The sequence below is a fragment of the Bufo bufo genome, chromosome 2 (genome assembly GCF_905171765.1).
Source record: "Bufo bufo chromosome 2, aBufBuf1.1, whole genome shotgun sequence".
In the NCBI taxonomy this organism is placed as follows: domain Eukaryota; kingdom Metazoa; phylum Chordata; class Amphibia; order Anura; family Bufonidae; genus Bufo; species Bufo bufo.
Genome location: NC_053390.1, coordinates 7,524,826 through 7,542,591, shown reverse-complemented (window position 1 = coordinate 7,542,591; position 17,766 = coordinate 7,524,826). Strand labels below are relative to the sequence as shown.

Below are 17,766 nucleotides of genomic sequence, written 5' to 3'. Positions count from 1 at the left end.
TATCACAAGGTAAGACCCGTCATGTGCAGTGTATACACGTGTGTGCAGTGACATGTAATGGAGGAGCACCAGCCTCTTATATCACAGGGTAAGAGCCGTCATGTGCAGTGTATACACGTGTGTGCAGTGACATGTAATGGAGGAGCACCAGCCTCTTATATCACAAGGTAACACCCGTCATGTGCAGTGTGTACACCTGTGTGCAGTGACATGTAATGGAGGAGCACCAGCCTCTTATATCACAAGGTAAGAGCCGTCATGTGCAGTGTATACACGTGTGTGCAGTGACATGTAATGGAGGAGCACCAGCCTCTTATATTACAAGGTAAGAGCCGTCATGTGCAGTGTATACACGTGTGTGCAGTGACGTGTAATGGAGGAGCACCAGCCTCTTATATCACAAGGTAAGAGCCGTCATGTGCAGTGTATACACGTGTGTGCAGTGACATGTAATGGAGGAGCACCAGCCTCTTATATCACAGGGTAAGAGCCGTCATGTGCAGTGTATACACGTGTGTGCAGTGACATGTAATGGAGGAGCACCAGCCTCTTATATCACAAGGTAAGAGCCGTCATGTGCAGTGTATACACGTGTGTGCAGTGACATGTAATGGAGGAGCACCAGCCTCTGATATCACAAGGTAAGAGCCGTCATGTGCAGTGTATACACGTGTGTGCAGTGACATGTAATGGAAGAGCACCAGCCTCTTATATCACAAGGTAAGAGCCGTCATGTGCAGTGTGTACACGTGTGTGCAGTGACATGTAATGGAGGAGCACCAGCCTCTTATATCACAAGGTAAGAGCCTTCATGTGCAGTGTATACACGTGTGTGCAGTGACATGTAATGGAGGAGCACCAGCCTCTTATATCACAAGGTAAGAGCCGTCATGTGCAGTGTATACACGTGTGTGCAGTGACATGTAATGAAGGAGCACCAGCCTCTGATATCACAAGGTAAGAGCCGTCATGTGCAGTGTATACACGTGTGTGCAGTGACATGTAATGGAAGAGCACCAGCCTCTTATATCACAAGGTAAGAGCCGTCATGTGCAGTGTGTACACGTGTGTGCAGTGACATGTAATGGAGGAGCACCAGCCTCTTATATCACAAGGTAAGAGCCGTCATGTGCAGTGTATACACGTGTGTGCAGTGACATGTAATGTTGGAGCACCAGACTCTTATATCACAGGGTAAGAGCCGTCATGTGCAGTGTATACACGTGTGTGCAGTGACATGTAATGGAGGAGCACCAGACTCTTATATCACAGGGTAAGAGCCGTCATGTGCAGTGTATACACGTGTGTGCAGTGACATGTAATGGAGGAGCACCAGCCTCTTATATCACAAGGTAAGAGCCGTCATGTGCAGTGTATACACGTGTGTGCAGTGACATGTAATGGAGGACCACCAGCCTCTTATATCACAAGGTAAGAGCCGCCATGTGCAGTGTATACACGTGTGTGCAGTGACATGTAATGGAGGAGCACCAGCCTCTTATATCACAAGGTAAGAGCCGTCATGTGCAGTGTATACACGTGTGTGCAGTGACATGTAATGGAAGAGCACCAGCCTCTTATATCACAAGGTAAGAGCCGTCATGTGCAGTGTATACACATATGTGTGCAGTGACACGTAATGGAGGAGCACCAGCCTCTTATATCACAAGGTAAAAGCCGTCATGTACAGTGTGTACACGTGTGTGCAGTGACATGTAATGGAGGAGCACCAGCCTCTTATATCACAAGGTAAGAGCCGTCATGTGCAGTGTGTACACGTGTGTGCAGTGACATGTAATGGAGGAGCACCAGCCTCTTATATCACAAGGTAAGAGCCGTCATGTGCAGTGTATACACGTGTGTGCAGTGACATGTAATGGAGGAGCACCAGCCTCTTATATCACAAGGTAAGAGCCGTCATGTGCAGTGTGTACACGTGTGTGCAGTGATATGTAATGGAGGAGCACCAGCCTCTTATATCACAAGGTAAGAGCCGTCATGTGCAGTGTATACACGTGTGTGCAGTGACATGTAATGGAGGAGCACCAGCCTCTTATATCACAGGGTAAGAGCTGTCATGTGCAGTGTATACACGTGTGTGCAGTGACATGTAATGGAGGAGCACCAGCCTCTTATATCACAAGGTAAGAGCCGTCATGTGCAGTGTATACACGTGTGTGCAGTGACATGTAATGGAGGCCATGTATATCACTGTGTGCTTGTGTCTCCACAGATGGATCCAGGAGGAGAAATCCACCAGAGAGATGTCCCCGTCCTCTGTATTCCCAGGACTGTCCAGAGGAGAAGCTCCCAGAGAACCCTCAGGTAGATGGAGCTGAGCCCTATACACATCTATATAGGCGGGTCCTGCAGTCATAGAGGGGTCATAGATTGTGGGGGTCTCTTCTGTGGATCTGTTAGATTTCCCACCTGTCTGCTGTATTGTCCTGAATTGTTACAGATGACAAATCAGGGGGAAGATGTGACTGATATTAAAGTGGAGGATGAAGAAGAGCGGATGATGGGCGATCCCCCGTGTAAGAGTGAGGTGGAGGAGGACGTTCCAGTCCATGTGACCACAGGTATGGAATCATGAATGGAGGAAGTGACTTCAGATTCTGTCCTTGGTGCCTTCAGGGCAGGAGGAGAATCTGATCACTGGCTGCTGCGCAGCTCTTTGAGTACCTGCAGTGGAGGCAGAGCAGCCAGCACGGGACTTGCTCTTCTCTCCCCAGGAGGAAAACACTACAATGTAAAGAGATTACTGCTTCCTGGAGGTTGTATTCATTCCCACTCCCTGAGCTCCCCCTAGTGGTGGCTGCAGGTATCCGGCAGGTTCTGGTGTAAATCCATTGAGAGATCTGGTGTTCAGGAAGAGCTTTATATATTTCAAGCGTCCGTTCCACAGTTTCTGACTTGAAAGTTGGATAAAGTGGGTGTGGCCAAAAACTATTTTTTTTAATTACAATTTGTATTTGATTAACGTTTCTTCCACTGGATAAAATAAAAAAGAAGTAAATTCTTCAGAAATCTGGTGCTTTGCGCATGTTCTGCCTTCCCTGGGTGTAGGTGGTCCATACTAAGTTTTGATCTGGGGCCTTATGAGATCGGCGTATCCACTGCTGATGTTCAGGGCTCTTCATAGCACTTCCTTCAGAATTCGATATCCGCAGCTTGTCCTGGTGGCTCAGTGGTTAGTGGTGGCTCAGTGGTTAGCGGTGGCTCAGTGGTTAGCAGTGGCTCAGTGGTTAGTGGTAGCTCAGTGATTAGCGGTGGCTCAGTGGTTAGCGGTGGCTCAGTGATTAGCGGTGGCTCAGTGGTTAGTGGGGGTTCAGTGGTTAGCAGTGGCTCAGTGGTTAGCGGTGGCTCTGGTTAGCAGTGGCTCAGTGGTTAGTGGTAGCTCAGTGATTAGCGGTGGCTCAGTGGTTAGTGGTAGCTCAGTGGTTAGCGGTGGCTCAGTTGTTAGCGGTGGCTCAGTGGTTAGTGGGGGTTCAGTGGTTAGCGGTGGCTTAGTTGTTAGTGGTGGCTCAGTGGTTAGTGGTGGCTTAGTTGTTAGCGGTGGCTCAGTGATTAGTGGTAGCTCAGTGGTTAGTGGTGGCTCAGTTAGCGGTGGCTCAGTGGTTAGCGGTGGCTCAGTGGTTAGCGGTGGCTCAGTGGTTAGCGGTGGCTCAGTGGTTAGCGGTGACTCAGTGGTTAGCGGTGGCTCAGTGGTTAGTGGTAGCTCAGTGATTAGCGGTGGCTCAGTGGTTAGCGGTGGCTCAGTGGTTAGCGGTGGCTCAGTGGTTAGCGGTGGCTCAGTGGTTAGCGGTAGCTCAGTGGTTAGTGGTGGCTCAGTGGTTAGCAGTAGCTCAGTGATTAGCGGTGGCTCAGTGGTTAGCGGTGGCTCAGTGGTTAGCGGTGGCTCAGTGGTTAGCGGTGGCTCAGTGGTTAGCGGTGGCTCAGTGGTTAGTGGTGGCTCAGCGGTTAGCGGTGGCTCAGTGATTAGCGGTGGCTCAGTGATTAGCGGTGGCTCAGTGATTAGCGGTGGCTCAGTGGTTAGCGGTGGCTCAGTGGTTAGCGGTGGCTCAGTGATTAGCGGTGGCTCAGTGGTTAGCGGTGGCTCAGTGGTTAGCTCTGGTGCCTTGCACACTGGGATTCTAGATTTGAATCTGACCAAAGACAACATCTGCATGGTGTTTGCGGGGGTTTCCTCCGGGTTCTCCAGTTTCCTCCCAAACTCCAAAGACAGACTGATAGGGACCTTAGGGGGAGATTTATCAAACTGGTGTAAAGTAGAGCTGGTCTAGGTGCCCATAGCAACCAATCCGAGTCTACCTTTCAATTTTCAAAGGAGCTGTGAAGAATGAAAGGTGAAATCTGATTGGTTGCTAGGGGCACCTAGACCAGCTCTACTTTACACCAGTTTAATAAATCTCCCCCTTAGGGCTCATGCATGGCCGTTGTTGGCTGGTGCCCATAATGCGGCTCACAAACAGCGGGTCCGCAATATACGGGCTCTGGCCTTTTGTGCCCCACATAATGGATGTGGACTCATTCAAGCTAATCTGGAAGGTGCAGAACAGAGGCACGGAAGCACAACTTGTTTTTGTGGTGTGGACCGCTGGATGCAGATCGCGGACCCCATTCAAGTGGATGGGTCCAGGTCTGCATACAGAGGCACATGGTTGGTGTCCGTACACAGGCCAACAACAACCGCGTGCCTGAGGCCTTAGATTGTGAGCTCCACTGGGGTCAGCGCTGTGGATTATGTCAGCGCTATATACGTGAGGAAGATACATACACAGTCCAGGAGGCAGTCTGGCTGGGGGTAGTGGTGCCTCGGGCAGGCGAGCCTGTGTTACTTGGATTTAACCACTGGCATGTTCTCTGCTGCCACCCTTCCTGAGCAGGGACCTAGGGAGGCCTTTGTAGTTTTTCCATTCTGTGCCACAAGATACAGGACCTCTGGACTTAAAGGGAACCCGTCATCAACTTTATGCTGATCTCACTGAGGGCAGAATAAAATAGTGACAGACGAGCTGATGTCAGCGGAGTGTCACTCATCAGCTAAAAGTCAGTGGTTGCTGAGAACCAGCATCATAATGATTGCAGCCCAGGCCTCGAAGAGAGTCACATCTACCTGAGAAGAGTCCTGGTTATTATAATCTCCTGCTCTCCCCGACCCACCTGCTGATGGTTGGCAGTTCTCTCCTAGAGAGATGGGGAGAAAACGAGGTAGAAGCCGGTCAGTCACCAGCAGGAGAGCAGGAATATCCAGGACTCTTCTCAGGAGGCCGGGACTCTTCTCCAGGCCCAGTCTGCAATGATCGTGATGTTGGTTCTCGGCAACCACTTACTTTTACCTTATAAATGACCGACCGCTGAAATCAGCTCACCTGTCCCTACTGTATTCTGCCGTTAGTATGGGCAGCACAAAGTTGATGACAGGTTCCCTTTTAGACAGAGGTGCGCTGGTGTAGAAGGTCTCCACACACAGGGTCCAGCAGTGGGCGCCATTTTCCCACTTACTCCTCGGACGGGGACATTCTGGGGATCAGTCCAGGCTCCTTCCTTTTAGAGCTTCTCTCGCACAGCTCGTACGTTTTAATGCCATACCTTGTACTCAGGGCAGGCACTGGTGGGATTTAACCCTTCCTTTATGCTGTATAAGGGACTCGTCTACCCACATGATATTTTCAGGGTGTCCACCTCAGCAGGTTCTAAAGTGGTCGAGGACAGACCTAATTTTGATTAGAAGGTCAAGTCTCATTTTGGGGCGGATATTGGTACAGAGATCTCCTCTGCAATACTGTCTTATTTCTGGCTTACTTACCAGCAGGGGCAGGGCGTGGGTTGCCAGCACCCGGGGCAAGCCAAAAATTGTAGTAGATGTCACCTGCAGTCCTATGTAACACCACAGGTAACACAGTGATAACTCTCTGAGTACGGATAATGTAGTAAATGTCAGCCACCTGCATAGAAACATAGAAACATAGAAACATAGAAAGTGTCGGCAGATAAGAACCATTTGGCCCGTCTGCCCAATATACTGAATACTATGGATGCAGTCCTATGTAACACTACAGATAACACAGTGATAACTCTCTGAGTACAGATAATGTAGTAGATGTCACCTGCAGTCCTATGTAACACCACAGATAATACAGTGATGACTCTGAGTACAGATAATGTAGTAGATATCACCTGCAGTCCTATGTAACACCACAGATAACACAGTGATAGCTCTCTGAGTACAGATAATGTAGTAGATATCACCTGCAGTCCTATGTAACACCACAGATAATACAGTGATGACTCTCTGAGTACAGATAATGTAGTAGATGTCACCTGCAGTCCTATGTAACACCACAGATAACACAGTGATAGCTCTCTGAGTACAGATAATGTAGTAGATGTCACCTGCAGTCCTATGTAAGAGAGAAGCCATATGCATGTTCTTTCAGCCGCTTCTCGTCTCTGCAGAGTTTCACAGAATTTTTTTTAGGTTCCTCACTTTACTATCATCCTCTCAACAACTGTCGTCGCAATTCATGCGACTCTCCTTCTTCTTTGTGTGGTGCCAAATCAATTAGAAGAATAAGTATGTGTACAGCATACTGCTTTATAATGAGACCAGACACTAGGTGGTTTCATGAAAGCATCTTCTCATCCTCTTTGAGCCATGGTAGAAGCGAGCAGGCGAGCCCCTTTTATTCACAGTACATTCACTTAAATAGCAGACATGACATCACAAAAGGGGTGTTCCTTAAGAAGAGACTATTGGCTCTTTAACCTGATAGGAGTGGTTTCAGAATCCCCTCTTCCCCCTCCCTTTTTGACCTTCTCATACATATGGTTTGCAGCCATCTAGTGGACAGAAATGTGTACTACAGAATATTCTCATTATATATTCATAAAATCATAAATCCTTCTCTTACACAACTCATCCTGCTGCCCCCCAATACTAAGCTAGAGCCAGACAGATAGTCCCCCATTCCCCATAATATTATTCCCCCTGTATATTCTAATGGCCCCTCTGTATTAGTATTATTATTAATGGCCCCTCTTTATTATTAATATAGTGGCCCCTCTTATTAGTATGATGTTTCCGGTCCTCGTCTCTCTGCTCCTTCCCCACCCCTATAGTGCCCCCAATACCTCTGCAATTAGAGTAGGGTACATACATAAAAATAAAAATAAATACTTACCTCTCTCCATCACAGCTTGTGGCGTCCCGGCGCAGGCACGAACGCCTCATTGTGCCTTCCCGCGCCGCGTAATCGCCTCATCTCACGAGATCCGACGCAGGAGGTCACAGTGAGATAATCGTGACCGAGTCCTGCTTCGCTCTACTGCCTCATAGACTTCAGGCCTAGTGGCCTGAAGCCTATGAGGCATAACGGAGGGGCAGGAGCCATAGTCTCCCGTGGCCCTCATTTGTGCCCGGGGCAACCGCACCCCCAGCTCCCCCCATGCTACGCCACTGCTTACCAGGCTCATATGCAGCAGAGGTCCCCAAGATGTCATCATCTCAGCTACATCTACTGGGTGATAATGTGGGATTTTTTGGCAATAAATTGCAGGGCACTTACATTTGACCACGATTAAATTTGCAAAATCCTCAAAAAAGACTTTGAAAAAAATCTATTTCCACAAAGCCCGCAGTGTCAGCCTGTATTCTTGAGATCCACAAACTCTGGAATTTGAGGCTGATAATCCTCATGGGGTGGGGTCCATACAGGCTCACACTGGAGGGCTGTCTCAGCTATTGTCCTGGAGAGCCTTCTTGAGGGTCCTTCATCACGGGAAAGATGTATTCTGTTCTCCCTGGCTGGCCGTATCAGAGGCAATGAAGGTGTACGTCTCCTCAGCTGAATACAGTTTTTGGGATGAATGGGATTCCACCATTGTCCACAAAAGTAAGCCAGTAAGACAACACCCAAAAGGACCTCCATGTTGGTTTGTCCTGGGTATTCTGTGTATCGGAAATAGCTGCTGTCTTTACATAACCTTCCTGAGCATGGAGATTTCTTTATAGAGATTGAAGTTGTCCTCGAATAAGAACAGTCACCGTCCTGGGACCGGCTATCTACTAGTATATGTGTACAAATAAAAATATATATTTGTTCCGAACTACTATTTCTTTTTTTTTTTCCCAAAAAAAAAAACCTGTGCCAAAAATTGAGCACAGATATCATCAGTGATGTACGACACTTATCAGCTCTCAAAAAAAAAAGAAAGTATATGGTAATTGGTAGGCTGTAAACCTAGCCTTGTTTTTTCATTTTTTTTTTTACCAATTATAAATAAGTGGCAAGCAAAAAATAGCTTTTTTTTTTCAATTACTTTTTTAAAAAATTTAAAGATTTTTTTTTTTTTACGTCCCACAAGGGGACTAGAACTCACAGTAGTCCTATTTTTGGTACAATCCACTGCAGTAGTTATCTTGACAGTTTTTTGCTGACACTTCGCCTATCAGACCCTGCCTTTGGCTTTCCTACGTAAGTCTTTCAGTTGCCGTAGCAACCATTAGAACCCTGCGATCGTGTTGCGGGGGCATGATGAGGTAAAGAGGTAGCCCCCTTCTGCTTTACACCCCGTAGATATAACGGTCGCTACCAAGGGGTTAAACAGCCGAGACTGGTACTAGCACCAATCTGACACCCGGGTTGGTTCCTAAGATAGCAGTATGCTGTACATGTACGGCACGGTGCAGAAATGTGATACTTGCCATGCAGTACATTACTGCATCGTGCGGGAAGGGGTTAGAGATGTTTGGTTGTGGTGTTTTTGGCTTCCTGTCGGTGGACTCCAGTCCTCAGCTCCATGATTATCAGGAAACTCCGATGTCTCATGTGATTATTGTACAGACACAGACGTCTCAGTGATGATTCTCTGCACTAACAGGACACTTCATTAGCTCCACCTTCTTAATTCTTCATAGGACCCTCGTTCCCCTTAGAACATCCTGAATTCTTACTGTAATGGATCCAAAAAAGTGCTTTATTACCTCACTTTGTCTGTTCCACTACATAGTAAAGATATCTATACACCTGAGATCTGGTGACTGTGGGGGTATTGGGCCATACAGCCCGCATTGTCAAATCTATGAATTCAGTCTGAGACTTGCGCTTTACCTCATGGCACATCATCTTAAAAGAAGACTGTGGTCCTGATCCGTTTGTCCATAACAATGTAACAGAGGGTCTCTCAAGAGATGTCACAATACAAACTGCACGTGTTATTAAGTAAATCTCTTACACCTAATGAGGCCGGTGTACTTACTTTAAATTTTCATGTCAGAATGTTAATCGTAAAATGAACATTTTACAAGTACAGCTAGAAAGTGAGAGTGCGAATAATGAGTCTTGTATTTCCGAGCTGTACTCTGTCTACCTGTACACTGCGTGCAGAATTATTAGGCAAATGAGTATTTTGACCACATCATCCTCTTTATGCATGTTGTCTTACTCCAAGCTGTATAGGCTCGAAAGCCTACTACCAATTAAGCATATTAGGTGATGTGCATCTCTGTAATGAGAAGGGGTGTGGTCTAATGACATCAACACCCTATATTAGGTGTACATAATTATTAGGCAACTTCCTTTCCTTTGGCAAAATGGGTCAAAAGAAGGACTTGACAGGCTCAGAAAAGTCAAAAATAGTGAGATATCTTGCAGAGGGATGCAGCACTCTTAAAATTGCAAAGCTTCTGAAGTGTGATCATCGAACAATCAAGCGTTTCATTCAAAATAGTCAACAGGGTCGCAAGAAGCGTGTGGAAAAACCAAGGCGCAAAATAACTGCCCATGAACTGAGAAAAGTCAAGCGTGCAGCTGCCAAGATGCCACTTGCCACCAGTTTGGCCATATTTCAGAGCTGCAACATCACTGGAGTGCCCAAAAGCACAAGGTGTGCAATACTCAGAGACATGGCCAAGGTAAGAAAGGCTGAAAGACGACCACCACTGAACAAGACACACAAGCTGAAAGGTCAAGACTGGGCCAAGAAATATCTCAAGACTGATTTTTCTAAGGTTTTATGGACTGATGAAATGAGAGTGAGTCTTGATGGGCCAGATGGATGGGCCCGTGGCTGGATTGGTAAAGGGCAGAGAGCTCCAGTCCGACTCAGACGCCAGCGAGGTGGAGTACTGGTTTGGGCTGGTATCATCAAAGATGAGCTTGTGGGGCCTTTTCGGGTTGAGGATGGAGTCAAGCTCAACTCCCAGTCCTACTGCCAGTTTCTGGAAGACACTTTCTTCAAGCAGTGGTACAGGAAGAAGTCTGCATCCTTCAAGAAAAACATGATTTTCATGCAGGACAATGCTCCATCACACGCGTCCAAGTACTCCACAGCGTGGCTGGCAAGAAAGGGTATAAAAGAAGAAAATCGAATGACATGGCCTCCTTGTTCACCTGATCTGAACCCCATTGAGAACCTGTGGTCCATCATCAAATGTGAGATTTACAAGGAGGGAAAATAGTACACCTCTCTGAACAGTGTCTGGGAGGCTGTGGTTGCTGCTGCACGCAATGTTGATGGTGAACAGATCAAAACACTGACAGAATCCATGGATGGCAGGCTTTTGAGTGTCCTTGCAAAGAAAGGTGGCTATATTGGTCACTGATTTGTTTTGTTTTGTTTTTGAATGTCAGAAATGTATATTTGTGAATGTTGAGATGTTATATTGGTTTCACTGGTAAAAATAAATAATTGAAATGGGTATATATTTGTTTTTTGTTAAGTTGCCTAATAATTATGCACAGTAATAGTCACCTGCACACACAGATATCCCCTAAAATAGCTAAAACTAAAAACAAACTAAAAACTACTTCCAAAAATATTCAGCTTTGATATTAATGAGTTTTTTGGGTTCATTGAGAACATGGTTGTTGTTCAATAATAAAATTAATCCTCAAAAATACAACTTGCCTAATAATTCTGCACTCCCTGTAGAGTAATTGCCAAGCTCCTTTCAGTGCACCTCCTCCCGTGCTGCTGCTGGAATCTCACACATGCTCAGTACAAGCTGGAATTATAAGCTTTAATTCCTCAATGCAACTTCTGCTGGAAGAATGAGGGATCTCTCACTACAGAGTCAGTGTGGGATTTCAGCAGAAATGAATTCTTCTAGTGAGTACACCAACATCATCAGGTCTAAGATCCATTTGATAATGAATGCAGTTTGTGGTGACTGATCCTTTTAAATTAAATTGTTGTATTAAAGTGATGCTCCAGTGAAAGCTTTATAAGGCTGGAATCACACATGCAGTGTTTGGTACAGTTTTTTTTTTTTTGTCAAAGCCAAGTGTGGATTTATAGTGAGTGGCTTAGTGAATAGTGCCACAGTGTCCATGTGTGGATTCATAGTGAATGGGTCCAATTTTTATCTTCCCAGAAATTCCCCTCAAGAATTCTGAGAGAAAGTTCATGTTATCACTAAGTTATAAAGCAGAAAATGAAGATATCATGCAGTGCTCTTCAGGAGAAAAACTCAATCTACATCCAGGACTTCACAGTACAGATATGTCATATAATCCCCCTAATCAGGAGGAACCTTATCTTGACCAATCACAGATTGTTACCCCAAATACAGGTCAAAAAGGGGGTAAAAAGTTACAGTATGGTGAACGGTTCACAAGAAGCTCAGGTCTTTCTACACACAGAAGAAATCATACAGGAGAGAAGCCATACTCCTGTTCAGACTGTGGGAGAAGCTTTAAATATAAATCAAGTCTTCATACACACAAAAGAAATCACATACGAGAAAAACCATTTTCATGTTCAGAATGTGGGAAATGTTTTATATATAAATCAGCTCTTGTTACACATGCTATAAGTCACTCTGGAGAGAGGCCGTATTCATGTTCAGAATGTGGGAAATATTTTAAGTATAAACCGAATCTTGTTGCACATGAGAAAATTCACATAGGATTGAAGCCATATCCATGTTCAGAATGTGGGAAATGTTTTCCGAAAAAATCTGATCTTGTTATACATCAGAGAATTCACACAGGAGAGAAGCCATATGCATGTTCAGAATGTGGGAAATGTTTTAGACAGAAATCATTTGTTATTCTACATGAAAGAATTCACACAGGAGAAAAACCATATTCATGTTCAGAATGTGGGAAATGTTTTAGGAGTAAATCGGCTCTTGTTACACATGAGACTACTCACAAAATAGAGGAGCCATATTCATGTTCAGAATGTGGGAAATGTTTTAAATATAAATCAAGTTTTGCTAGACATGAGAGAAGTCACACAGGGGAGAAGCCGTATTCATGTTCAGAATGCGGGAAGTGCTTTACAAATAAATCACCTCTTGTTATACATGAGAGAAGTCACACAGGAGAGAAGCCATATTCATGTTCAGAATGTGGAAAGCGATTTTCAGATAAATCATATCTTGCTAGACATGAGAGAAGTCACACGGGAGAGAAGCCGTATTCATGTTCGGAATGTGGAAAGCGATTTTCAGATAAACCATATCTCGTTAGACATGAGAGAAGTCACAAAGGAGAAAAGCTGCATTCATGTTGAGAACGTGGGAAATACTTAACACAAAAATGACATCTTGGTAGACATCAGATAAATCATATTTGAAACAATTTTCACATATTTTAACATATTGGATTATTCATGGACCTTAAACAGTCAATAAGCGAGTTCATTTTTTGGTTGGAACTATCCTGGATTTCCTAGACATGAGCAGGATCCAAGTAGGAAACATATTGTGGATATAAGGAAGAGAAGAAGAGCCTTGATTACCCCTAGAGCAGTGAAGATGAATTATCCTCATGAACCTTGCTTCTTACCACTGTATTCACACCTCCACCCCCACTGCGGGAGACTCCAGAGTGACATGGGGGGAAGTAACGATGATCATATAATTGTTTTCTAACGTATGTGGACAGATTAATATTTCATCTTCATCCAGTTTTCAAAGGGATTGTTCGCCCTGGGGGCTGTTCTGGCAGACCCTCAGAGTGGCCGGACACTTGGAGGGAATCATACTTACCTAATCCGTGGCACTGGATTTAACAATAAAAGAAAATCTTACATTTGTGCCACAACAGCATCTCTATGGTTCCCTTTATCTCTGTCTGATGTGTATATATCTTGTATATATTTTAGGTTGTGACCAAAGTGAAATAAAAGACCCTTCACTTCATATTATCTTTGTATGTGCCGTGGTTTCTGTAACGCTTACCCCGGAGCGTAGAGGGGTTTCCACCGCTGGAGGGTGTCCTTTTCCCGATCGTTGAGGAGTCTGCTCAGCATCCAGTAGTGATCCAAGTGAAGAAGCTCTTCCAAGCGCTAGTGTTATAGCTGTATATATTTGTTACCCCCAATAAGAGACAAGACTCTAGATTGAGGGTGAAAAATAACTCACTTTATTGATGGCCACAGCTCGGCCTTTTATGCAGGAACACAAACTACAGCAACCAATCAATATACAGTAAAAGATAATGCATTCACAAACCGGGGCTTGGTCACATAGCTTACAAGTAGACACTGTGTCTTTACCCAGACAATGGACCAGAGTGTTATCTTGTGTATTGTAATTAAGTAGGTCAGTCTTGTGGTTAGAGCAAAATGAATGTCTGAAAGTGTGTGTACACCTACAGTCAGGTCCATAAATATTGGGACATCAACACAATTGTAAAATTTTTGGCTCTATACACCACCACAATTGATTTGAAATTAAACGAACAAGATGTGCTTTAACTGCAGACTGTCAGCTTTAATTTGAGGGTATTTACATCCAAATCAGGTTAACAGTGTAGGAATTGCAACAGTTTGCATATGTGCCTCCCACTTGTTAAGGTACCAAAAGTAATGGGACAATTGGCTTCTCAGCTGTTTAATGGCCAGGTGTGTTATTCCCTCCCAATTACAATGAGCAGATAAAAGGTCCAGAGTTCATTTCCAGTCTGCTATTTGCATTTGGAATCTGTTGCTGTCAACTTTAAAGATGAGATCCAAAGAGCTGTCACTATCAGTGAAGCAAGCCATCATTAGGCTGAAAAAACAAAACAAACCCATCAGAGATATAGCAATAACATTATACATGGCCAAAACAACTGTTTGGAACATCCTTAAAAAGAAGGAACGCACCAGTGAGCTCAGCAACACCGAAAGACCACAGAAAACAACTGTGGTGGATGACTAAAGAATTCTTTCCCTGGTGACGAAAACACCCTTCACAACAGTTGGCCAGATCAAGAACACTCTCCAGGAGGTAGGTGTATGTGTGTCAAAGTCAACATTCAAGAGAAGACTTCACCAGAGTGAATAAAGGGTTCACCACAAGATGTAAACCATTGGTGAGCCTCAAAAACAGGAAGGCCAGATTAGAGTTTGCCAAACGACATCTAAAAAAGCATTCACAGTTCTGGAACAACCTCCTATGGACAGATGAGACCAAGATCAACTTGTACCAGAGTGATGGGAAGAGAAGAGTATGGAAAAGGAAAGGAACTGCTCATGATCCAAAGCATACCACCTCATCAGTGAAGCATGGTGGTGGTAGTGTCATGGTGTGGGCATGTATGGCTGCCAATGGAACTGGTTCTCTTGTATTTATTGATGATGTGACTGCTGACAAAAGCAGCAGGATGAATTCTGAAGTGTTTCGGGCAATATTATCTGCTCACATTCAGCCAAATGCTTCAGAACTCATTGGACGGCGCTTCACAGTGCAGATGGACAATGACCCAAAGCATACTGCAAAAGCAACCACAGAGTTTTTTAAGGGAAAGAAGTGAAATGTTATCCAATCGCCAAGTCAATCACCTGACCTGAATGCGATTGAGCATGCATTTCACTTGCTGAAGACAAAACTGAAGGGAAAATGCCCCAAGAACAAGCAGGAACTGAAGACAGTTGTGGTAGAGGCCTGGAAGAGCATCACCAGGGATGAAACCCAGCGTCTGGTGATGTCTATGCGTTCCAGACTTCAGGCTGTAATTGACTGCAAAGGATTTGCAACCAAGTATTTAAAAGTGAAAGTTTGATTTGTGATTATTATTCTGTCCCATTACTTTTGGTCCCTTAACAAGTGGGAGGCACATATACAAACTGTTGTAATTCCTACACCGTTCACCTGATTTGGATGTAAATACCCTCAAAGCTGACAGTCTGCAGGTAAAGCACATCTTGTTTGTTTCATTTCAAATCCATTGTGGTGGTGTATAGAGCCAAAAATGTTAGAATTGTGTCGATGTCCCAAAATTTATGGACCCGACTGTATGTCCCTGATACACATAGATGTCTGCGTCCATTGTTAAGAGTAGGTATCCAAGGCCTTGGCTAAAAAACATCTTTAAAACAGGGGGATCTGTTACAGTTTCATCCCATAAATTGTTCCTAAGAGACTATTTATTTTTGGCCCATATTACACTTTCTACTAGATCCGTGGCATTTATTGCTCCTGTATGCTAAGGGTTTATACATCAGTGAATCACGGAAAGGAACTTGGGAAAATGAAAGGTGGAATCTGGTTGCTATGGGCAACTAATCCAGTTCTACTTTACACCAGTTTGATAAATCTCCCCCTATGGGTGATGATGAATTTAGTGAGTTGTAGTACAGACTGTGAGACGATCCTATTCGTCTCCAGGTATACTCGGCAAGCAGTTAATCCATCATCGTGTGGGATATTAATTCCATCTGTGTACGGTACATTATGGTACCAGACTTTTTCATTCTGCCCAGACCCATTGAAATGAACGGGTCAGGATTCAGTCCGGATGGTATGCATTCACTTCACTTATTGTACCAGGATGGAAAACTTGCTTGTGTGAATGACGACTATGAGCCACATTGCATCTCCGCATCTGATCTACATATTTTGAGGAACGGGTGCGGACTCATTAATTTGAATGGGTCCGCAAAAACTGTGGACAGCTCACCATGTGCTGTCCCCATCCGTATGTCCGTTCTGCAGCTCCACAAAAAAGATAGATCATGTCCTATTCTTGCCTGTTTTGCAGACAAGAATAAGCATTCTTACAATGGGACAGCAAAAAACAAAACAGATGCAACACAGATGTCATCCGTATGTTTTGCCGATCCATGTTTTGTGGACCACAAAATACATAAAAGTCAATGCACCCTTAGAAATCGAATCAGGAATAAACGCTGGTAAGACCTGCTTTTAATTTCAGTTTCAGCTGCATTCACTTCATCCCGATTTTTAACAACAAAAACTTCCCATGTAGTGAAGATAACACTGGGATTCTGGTATTGTTTGAAAGCTTGAAATGTCAGCTTTCTAACAATACAAATACACCTCATGTCTCACGCTGCTCTAGCTGCTGCTTTTCCAGAGATATCAGCAGATAAAGCAGCCTCAATCTGGAGGAGAAGGGGGCAGTTGGGGAGCTGAAACCCTGCAGAAGGAAAGGAAAAATAATAATCAAATAAATTCCACAAAATAATCTTAAATTTGCTGTTTTTTTAACTTTCCCCCTAAAAGTAAAATAATAAAAGTTAATTAGTACACTAAATACACCCCTAAATGGTTCCTAAAAAACCTACAATTAATCCCGCAAAAAAAACAAAAATCTAGAAGAAAAAATGAAAAAGTTATGACTGCTAGAGCACAAAGGGGGAAAATGTTATTGCTCCTTAAGGCTAAAATTAATTGTCACTAAGGGGTTAAAAATGCAACAGTGTCCCCTGAGTTGTGCGCCAACAAGGTTTACTGCAAGCACACATTAAAAATGTACAATAAAAAAGGTGTTTTTTTCACAATTTTAATGTGACAATTAATGTGCCTCTTTCACATGAACGAGTTTTCCGTCTGGGCACGATGTGTGAAGAAAACGCCTAGAATCTGGACTGAATCCTGAATCGTTAATTTCTAACGATAATTTGTTTTCCCTTAGTCCTAACAGCAGCACAGATGGGGTTAACTGCCCCTGTGGACTGGTAGGACCGGCGGAATTTTAATGAGCCCAAGAACCAATAAACGATCTTCAGCTCCCTGAAAGGGAGGAGATCACCCCCCAGCCCACCGTGTTTTTAACAAGCATAATGTATTTAGGGTGGGATATTTGTGTGCTGCTGTTAGGACTAAGGGAAAACAAATTATCGTTAGAAATTAACGATTCCCTTACGTCCTACCAGCAGCACAGATGGGGAGATAGCAAGAAGAATCCCCTAGGGAGGGTCCTCATGCCTGGCAGAAATAAGAACAGTCTGCCCAAAAGCCGAAAACTCTGCCATCCTAGCATCTATCCTATAATGGGAGATGAAGGTTGACTCAGAGCTCCAGGAGGCCGCCTTACAGATCAACTCTAAGGGGAGAAGACTTCTCTCCGCAACCGAGGTGGAGACCGCCCTTGTAGAATGGGCTCTCACAAACTCGGGAGGGTCTAAGGATTGGGAGACGAAAGCTTCCTTAATGGCCTCCTTGATCCAGCGACTAATGGTAGCTTTAGACGCTTTACGGCCTTTAGACTTACCGGCAAACAGGATAAGGAGATTCTCATCTATCCTGAACTCTCTAGATCTATCCACATAGATCTGGAGGCATCTTGAAATATCCAGCGGATCTCTAGCTGGAGTATCAGAGGAGGAGGCTGTAAACAAAACTGGTAAAGAGATTACCTGATTAATATTCTGGAAAGTAGGCACCTTAGGCCTGAAGTATGGTAAAAACTTCAGGAGTACTCTATCCTGTAGGAAAATAATATACGGGTGAACTGCAGAGAAAGCCTGCAATTCGGAAACTCTTTTGGCTGAAGCTATAGCCAGAAGAAAGACCATCTTTAA

At 44.4% G+C, this 17,766-nt stretch overlaps 1 protein-coding gene across 1 annotated transcript; it reads left to right on the top strand.

Annotated features, from left to right (window-relative positions):
• Positions 1 to 2,527: 2,527 nt before the first annotated feature.
• On the top strand, positions 2,528 to 13,250 carry LOC120989595 (gastrula zinc finger protein XlCGF7.1-like). The gene is made up of 3 exons (XM_040417799.1): positions 2,528 to 2,582; positions 11,381 to 12,193; positions 13,120 to 13,250. Exons 2-3 carry the CDS (start codon positions 11,413 to 11,415, stop codon positions 13,248 to 13,250), a joined length of 912 nt encoding a protein of 303 aa, XP_040273733.1. The 5' UTR covers positions 2,528 to 2,582; positions 11,381 to 11,412.
• Positions 13,251 to 17,766: the final 4,516 nt, after the last annotated feature.